Source organism: Notothenia coriiceps, unplaced genomic scaffold (assembly GCF_000735185.1).
Source record: "Notothenia coriiceps isolate Sejong01 unplaced genomic scaffold, NC01 NC01_scaffold00019000, whole genome shotgun sequence".
Taxonomy (NCBI): domain Eukaryota; kingdom Metazoa; phylum Chordata; class Actinopteri; order Perciformes; family Nototheniidae; genus Notothenia; species Notothenia coriiceps.
The window spans coordinates 1,460,596-1,469,257 of NW_011351701.1; the positions used below are offsets into that span (position 1 = coordinate 1,460,596).

The following is an 8,662-nucleotide window of genomic DNA, read 5'->3' on the forward strand; positions in this document are numbered from 1 at the left end:
TTCGATGCTCATGTACTTTCGAAATAAAACAAAAACTAGGTTACGACGGTTAGACTGACTAGAAGTTACACGACACTTTCTTTCTTCGATATAGGTACAACCGTATCTTACATAGGTTAAATTTAAGGATTTTTTGATTGAATTCCCTGTTGGACTTACGAAATAAAAGAAAAAAAGGTGAATTACGTAACGTATTTATAGCCCTAGCCCTTTTAGCCATAGCCGTTTAACCAGTTTTAGTTTACTAGCCTTAGCCTAGCCCTCGTTTTTTTCCACTAACCCTTGTAGGATAAGTTCTACTTATTTTAGTACCATTTCAGTCACTTGACCTCGGTACTCCCACTACCAATATCTCACCTCTGCTATAATACAGAATATAAAAAAAGGAAATTACAAACAAATAAAACCAATATATATGTTATTACACATATATAAACCTTCAAGACGATTAACGTAGTTCAACATGTCCCTTATGGTCACTGTATTTTTGAATAGAAGATAGAAATGGGACACAAGGGGGTAAAACTGGACTCCTATCTGTAGGTTTCCTCATTGTTGATTTTATTATTTGTTAGTATATTATCGATTTTATTATTATTTTATTGATTTGGTTTTTTATATATACTAATATTTCTATTATCTATTATTTTATTTTGTTTAATCTAACTTTCGTTTTTTTTAATTTCAATCCACTTTCGTCAATCATCACAAAAAGTCTAGTTTCACGGTTTCTCACAGACCGACAACCACAATGTTTTGCAAGGGTAGTACAGAAGTCTATCATGTACTTTCCAAAACCAAAGGATAATTTACGATTTAAGTAAGTTTAAGGAAATTTTTTTTTCGCAGAAGAGGAGACGCCAGACACCACGCTGATGACTCGGCACAGGAAATTAGAACGAGGAGATCTAATAGAGCTCGTTGTGTCTCAGAGATTTTCGCACGGTCTTCATGAAGTCAGTTTGTTTTTATCAGATGTGTTTTAAGAAATCGACAAGAAGAAATAGGAGAGAGCTTTCAGTACTCGTTAGCTTACTGCTACAATTAGACACTGCCTGCCCACTCTGTTGCCAGATTTGAGAGAAATAAGCAACCAGGTCTATGAAAACAAGCCCCAAAGAAGCAACACATACATGATGTTCTGTAATTTGAAACCAAAACTAAGGCCTCAGGATGACTTTAAGACTTGAACATGGTCATTTTGGTTTTGTAACATTGAATACAACATTTAGAAAAAAGTATTTTATAAAAAAAAGAAAAGAAAAAAAATCCCGATCCCCGATTTTTTTTCTCCCGATTCCGATCTTTTGAAAATCACGTGATCGGCTCCGATCCCCGATCACGTGATCGGATCGGGACATCTCTAATTTGAATTGTATGTTTTGAAAATGTAACAGTACCATTTGATCCCAGCTGCGGCTGCACAGGGTCTTGAAGGTGTTCCGAGTTAAACCCCTCGTCTGCCCGTGTCCTCTCCTCTCAGTGCAGGTATCGGCAGGACCGGATGTTTCATCGTCAGCAGTATCGGCTGTCAGCAGCTCAGAGACACCGGGCAGCTCGACATCCTGGAGACGGTCTGTCAGCTCCGACTCGACAGGTGGGGAAAACTCTCCTCTCTCTCCTGCCTGTGTGTTTTATCAGATTATTGTCTCTGGGGTGTTACATTTTGTTTATTCCCCCCGTCCTGTGCAGAGGTGGTATGATCCAGACCACAGAGCAGTACCAGTTCCTGCACTCCACTCTGGCCCAGTTCAGCCGTCAGCTGCAGCTCAACCAGGTACTCCAGCCTGATCCCTGCATCATGTGTCCTGCTGGGAAATGGTGTTTTTATGGATTGTATCACATAGAAACTACAGATATCACAAGCATATCTTTTTAAAGTTAAGACACATATTCCAACAAGGTACCAAAATAATAGAACATGACTAAGCACAAAGCATTTAACATAAAACAATATCCAGAAACTATCCTGAAACCAAAAACAACATAACATCAACTTAACCCTTAGGTGGACCAGTGACTGGGCCCTACACTCTTCCATAAAAAGGACCCGTATTAGAATAATATGTGTGTTTATGCCATTTTTGTCATTTTGGTCACTTGTATAATATTTTGTATTATTATATCTTGGTTCACACTAGAAATATTTTATATCTAATTTTTCACTATTTATATATATAAAAATATATTTTTGACCCACTTATGGAAGCTTGGGGTAGTAATACAAAAACTGCAATTTCTTAAAATTTAAATTTAAAATTTGAATTTCATGATATCCACATGTTTTTTGAGGAATAGCTGGAATATGAAATGACAATTTTTTTTAATTAAAAAGATACTTCAAGAAAACCACCTCACCGGGTCAAAAAAGACCCACTTATGGAAGCTTGGGGTAATAATACGAAAACTACAATTTCTTAAAATGTATAAAATTAAAAGTTAAAATTTGAATGGCATGATATCCAAAACATGTTTTTTGAAGAATAGCTGGAATATGAAATGATAACATTTTTTAATTACAAAGATACTCGAAGAAAACCACCTCACTGGGTCAAAAAAGACCCACTTTTCATCTAAGGGTTAAGAAAATTACAAAATAACAAATGGAAAAAAAATAAAATAATCACAACAAGCATATCTGGTTAAAGTTAAGACACTTATTCCAACAAGGTACCAACATTAGAAGATTATAAAACATGATGAAGCACAAAGCAATTAACATAAAACAATATTCAGAAACTATCCTGAAACCAAAAACAACATAATAACATCAACTTAAGAAAATGACAAAATAACAATGTTTTTGCAAATGTCTCTTCAACTGCCTTTAGTGCTAATGCTAGCTGAGGACAGCCCTGACAGTCGTTTATTTAGTAACAGTTGAGGAAAAGTTAAACCCCAGTGTTTCCTCCTCAGGAGCAGAACCAGCAGAACCCAGAGGAGCAGGTCAGCGTTCAGCTTCAGAACCTGGAGCTGGACAACAAACAGAACAAGAAGAACCTGGAGAACCAACAAGGCACGATACAGACTTGAAGAAATCCAAGACACCACACAACCAGCAGTTAGCGCTACAAGTCATGTTTCCAGCACCATACATATGGAAACAAGAAAACTTGTTGAGCCAGCAACAAAACTCAAAGACAGGTAGAGACTTTGGGGAACCAAGAACCAACAGGAACCTCAAAATGGTGGTTTGTGGGATGTTTTTTTGCAGCAGAGGCTACGAGAACCCAGGTGTTCATGTTCACTGTGGACTGTCCCAATAAAGGTTTTCACTACAGGATTACCCTGGCTAAAAGAATGTATATTAACGATGTTGTCGCTGATATGTATTGAGCATTTCAAAAATGATCAAATATTTCGTGTTTACTGTGTCCCAATTTTGCAAATGAATATTATTCATTTCTGCGTTGGGAGAGAAAGTGTGAACATATGGGATAATGAATGCAAAATAAGTATTGATCTTTTAATTTTAATTTGGCCATTTGTTAGACAGACAGGACAGAAAGACAGGATAACATTAAACAAAGGGTCACGCTCAGGACTCGAATACGGGCAAGCTTTGAATCGCTTCTCAACACACATTTTGATAGACTTGTATTTATGTGCTGTCCTATTTTTATCCCTTTTTCCTTCGTTGTATTTATATACTTGATAAATGTTTTTTAATTGTTTATAATCTATTGTACAGTTAATGTTTCTTCAGCATGTGTCTGCTATCCACTATTTGCTTTGAATAGTTCATTTGACCTTCATTGTATCTCGCTTTTTTGTACGGTTTTCTGTTGGTACTGTATACTGCAGTGTATCCTTTGTGGCTTTGTAAACTTAAGTAATTAAAATAAATTACCCAAAAATGTTATGGATACAGTAATTACGTTTTTATTTTAATTATAAACACAACTTAGATGTTGGGATTGTATAGGTCGAAAAGCACTTCCATAGCCACGATAGTAACATGACTCAATGTCCACATCATTTGATTATAAAAACATAAGTACAGTGGTGTAAAGTAACTAAGTAGATTCACTCAAGCACTTAAGTACAATTTTGAGGTACTTGTACTTCAATTGAGTATTAATGTTGTGCTACTTTGTACTTCTACTCAACTACAATTCAGACGTAAATGATTGTAAGTACCCTGTCTCTACAGCAGAGAGCAGTGTTTCACTCACCAGAGCATCTACCTCTATCCGTCTCCTCTTTTCCTACTCTCCTCTTCTTCCTCTATCAACCCCACCCAAACAGGAAGCAGACTCAACCTGCAGCATGAAGCATGTTCTAATAATACATCTATGCTGTATCAACAGAATCAGGTGTATCAGGTTTATTATTAAGTAGGTTTCCGTAGATGGAATGCACCATGGTGTATAAGAACAATACATAGTGAATAGAACAACACATTAATTAATTAATTAAAGCAAAAGGGCTACAGGAAAAATCAAGAAACATTAACACTGACAGGGATGTGCAGGAGTTCTTCAAATAAAATACAAATAACTAATAAGAAAATGTAAGAGGATAAATACTGTTTGTGTTCAAATTCACAGCAGATTCATTTTTTATATAAACATGTTTGTTTTAACCAGTGGTGTAAAGTAACTAAGTACATTTACTCAATTACTGTACTTAAGTACAATTTAGAGTACTTGACTTGAGTATTTCCATTTGTGCTACTTTGTACTTGCATCATTGGGTATATTTAAACATGCATTGTTATCTCACTTTCAACTGGTCTGTACTTGTTATTAACCGATATTGATGAAACTGATTTGCTCGACTGTCACATTGTAATGATTGTGTGCATTTCTTGAATTTCACTAAACAGACTGTATGTGGTTTGTCTTGTGTGTCAAGTTTTGCATTTTGTCTTTTTGTTTATGTATGCCTGTACGTTGTTCCTATTGTCGGGACCCACTTGAAAACGAGATGGTGCATCTCAAGGGGTTTATCCCAATGAATAAACATTTCTATATATATATATATACTTCTACTCCACTACAATTACATTACATTGCATTTAGCTGACGCTTGTATCCAAAGCGACTTACAATAAGTGCATTCGACCAAGAAGATACAAACTAGAAGAAAACAGAATCATATAATCAGGTTTCATACCAACATATTTCAAGTGCTACTCAACTGGCTTTAGATAAGCCAGTCCTTTATTAGTATATAAGTGCTTTGTTAATAATTGTATTGCTCGAAGTGGAGTCAATTCAGAGGTAAATGGTGTACTTCTACTCCACTACATTTATTCAATACCTTTAGTTACTTTACAGATTTGGATTAATGATGTGAAATATAATCAAGTTTTAAATCAGACTTTAGTTCCACCTGGATTAAAGCTAAAGCTACCCTGCAGTATACAAAGTCATTCAAACTAGCTGCACCTTTGCCAGCTTTGATAACACATTATTGATCAATCATTATAAAAAACAAAAGCACATTGACTACTTTTACTTTTGGTACTCTAACTATATTTTGATGATAATACTTTTGTACTTTGACTTGACTAACCTATGAATGCAGCACTTTTACTTGTAACAGAGTATTCCTACACTCTGGTACTTTAATTAAGACCACAACAAATCTGAGAACTTCTTTCACCTCTGGTTTTAACCTTTTTTGACTGATAGGGTACTTATGTTATTGTGAAAGGGTGTACCGGATGTGATATTACATTTAACATCTGACTTGACGCGGCTGGTAGGAAAAGGCGTAGCTAGTAAACATCACAGAAAGCCGAAAACACACAGCGGACATTAGAGCCTAAAAACACAGACTCTTTAAACATCATACCCGGTTCACACAGAGCCTGTCGGTGTCCTCCGTTCTGCTGTAACCGTCGGTGGTTGTCACAGCAACTGTCAGCGTCCCCAAGAAAAAAGACAGTTGGGGCGTTAGCATAGCAGCCTAGCATAGCAATCTAGCCTTAGCAACAGCAGCTAGCATTAGCATCAGACGATTACAAAGATGATCGCGCTAATCAACAAACTGCTGGACTGGTTCAAGGCACTATTCTGGAAAGAGGAGATGGAGCTGACCCTGGTAGGGCTGCAGTACTCCGGGAAAACGACCTTCGTCAATGTGATAGCGGTGAGTGTGGAGGGTGGTTTTTATGCTAGCGCCAGCTGTCAGTTAGCATCTGGCTGCATCCATTGTTATCCTGCAGTGGTGAGGTCAGCTAGCTGTGGCTGTATAACTACTGTAAGCCGCTGAATGAGTTAAGATGATTTAGATGTCACATTTTTATTAGCTAGCTGTGTTTTTCACTGAGAAAACATGCTTTTACGGTCAAACACTTAACCCTTATCTCGGCTGTGATGTGTTGTTTAATCAGACAAATCTGAATTCCTGTATTCGTCCCAGAGAGGGGACATTTATATAGTTACAGCAGTATAGATGACGACAAATACAAATAACACACTATTAGATCAATAAGGCATGCACATAGTATTTCAAATAAAAACATTTACAGAAGAACACATTCAGGGAAAAGCAGTATTTATAAAATAAGTGTAACATTGTAGAATACTGTGTGGGAGAGGGTAGTGTTAAATGCATACAATTTATATATTTACATAATAACATACAGAGTCTTGTCGGAATGGACTACCTAAGAAGTATCAGCCAGTAGTAATATTGATATTAGCTAGTAAATGTGCACATCTGCTACTTTGCACAATTGTAATGTATATATAATCCAAAGCCAATATGTGTCTGTAGTATATTTCTATATATTCCTGTAGCGAGTGAGACTGTATATTGTAGAGTATTTAATATTTTGGTGTCCTATACAGTAGATACCTTAGTGATATATGTCCTTTTTTATTGTGAATTGTATATACTGCTGCTAATGTTATTGTATATTTTAAACATTTTAACTTGTGTGATGTTTGACAACACTGCTGCTGGGACAAAATAATTTCCTAATTTCTGACAAATACAGTTTCTATGAATCGGCCGTTTTTTGGGACATTAACCCCCCCACCAGTGGTGCTGGTGGCAAGGCCGGAGGAAGGGTTTTTATAGGTCTGGTGATGGAGGATCGATCAGCCTCTTGCTGTCGGAGTGACCTTCCCTCTCTTTAGACTCACTCTCTGTCAGACATCCGCCTCCCCTACTGACCATGCACACACCACACATTTTTGGGTGACCCACTAACATAGATTTGCCCTTTTTCCTTATTTATATTAGTGGAAGTTTTGGTATTTACCATCCACTGATTTCTTAGAATCTGAAATGCATTATTGATGTGTAGGGTAAAATGAGGTGAGGTGCTGTAGCTCTTGAAACAGGCCAACATGTCTGAGTGAATGGAACAGGAAAAACACTGCATTTCATAATTCGTAAGGAACTCTTTTAAAGTAGATTTTTGACATCAAATCCCAATATTTTAATCCCACATTTATTTCTATTGAAAATCTGAAATGCAGTTTGGAGTGCAAACTAGAGCCTTACTATACTTTATTCGTTCAACATAGTTTTTTTTTGTTACAGCAGCATGTTTACAGGCACTAGACATGAGATATAGTTAAATGGACTATCTAAAGAATACACAATATCAAATATGGTATACATTAGGGCTGCTCAATTATGGCAAAAATCATAATCTGGATTATTTGGGTCAATAATTAATATCAAGATTATTAAAAACAATTATCCATTTACTTTGAAAACATCCATTTATTGGAGAAAAAAATGTGAACACTATGTTTTTAACAGTTGATTACCCTGAACTTTAAGTATAATTCAACTGAAAAACCAAAAAAAGATTATTTGAAAAAAAAAGTAATAATAAAAAAATAATGGTTTTATTTCGATTACGTTGTTTTCGTAATCGTTGCAAGCCATAATCGTAATTGCGATTAAAATATGATTAATTGAGCAGCCCTAGTATACATTAGAATACTCTGTAATTATCTACTGCCTAAACAGAAGCATAAAAACATAGGATACTATTACTATATACATAAAGCTGATATTTAAATCAATATGTGGGCCTTCTGTATAGGTGTCATTATAACCACACGTTTTTAGGCTCTAATGCATGTCTGTATTAGAACCTAAAAATATACATATAATCGCTGTTCATCTCTACTGTGTTTTAGTCAGAATAACAACATAACATAAACTATTTTATTTATGTGACATTTCGACTTCTCTTAAATCTGTCTTTTTATAAATGTTGACCCTCGTGCACTAAGAGCAATGTTTTTCCGTTAAAACTGAAACTACTTTTTAGAGCTAGAGAGCTACGGTCCAAACTTGTACATCATATAAGCCATTTGTATTCCTTTTCTGAGAGATGACAGGAAATGAGGGGGGGGGAGATGAGTAATGGTATTCCATCTGGACTGAAACCCAGCTGCCATCTTAACCCCTCCCTCGCCAGGAACCCAGTATCTTTGGCATTTCTGTTCTGACATTCCTGCCACATATCTCATGACATCAAAAGTGTGTGTGTGTGTGTGTGTGTGTGTGTGTGTGTGTGTGTGTGTGTGTGTGTGTGTGTGTGTGTGTGTGTGTGTGTGTGTGTGTGTGTGTGTGTGTGTGTGTTTCAGTCATTTGCTCCATAAAAGGCAGTGATATGTAGCAGGAAGTTAGCACTGACTGCGAGCTGTTAAGTGTTCACACACACTCTCACACTCTCACATTG

The 8,662-nt window shown here is 36.3% G+C and overlaps 1 protein-coding gene across 1 annotated transcript in view; it reads left to right on the top strand.

The window, feature by feature from the left end:
- The first annotated feature begins 5,976 nt into the window (after positions 1 to 5,976).
- LOC104951642 (serine/threonine-protein kinase LATS2-like) overlaps positions 5,977 to 8,662 on the top strand; it is a 14,568-nt gene continuing 11,882 nt past the window's right edge. Inside the window, exon 1 of the mRNA XM_010778352.1 lies at positions 5,977 to 6,099. Within this exon, the coding sequence (XP_010776654.1) occupies positions 5,977 to 6,099 (123 nt within the window). The remainder of the gene's footprint in view (positions 6,100 to 8,662) is intronic.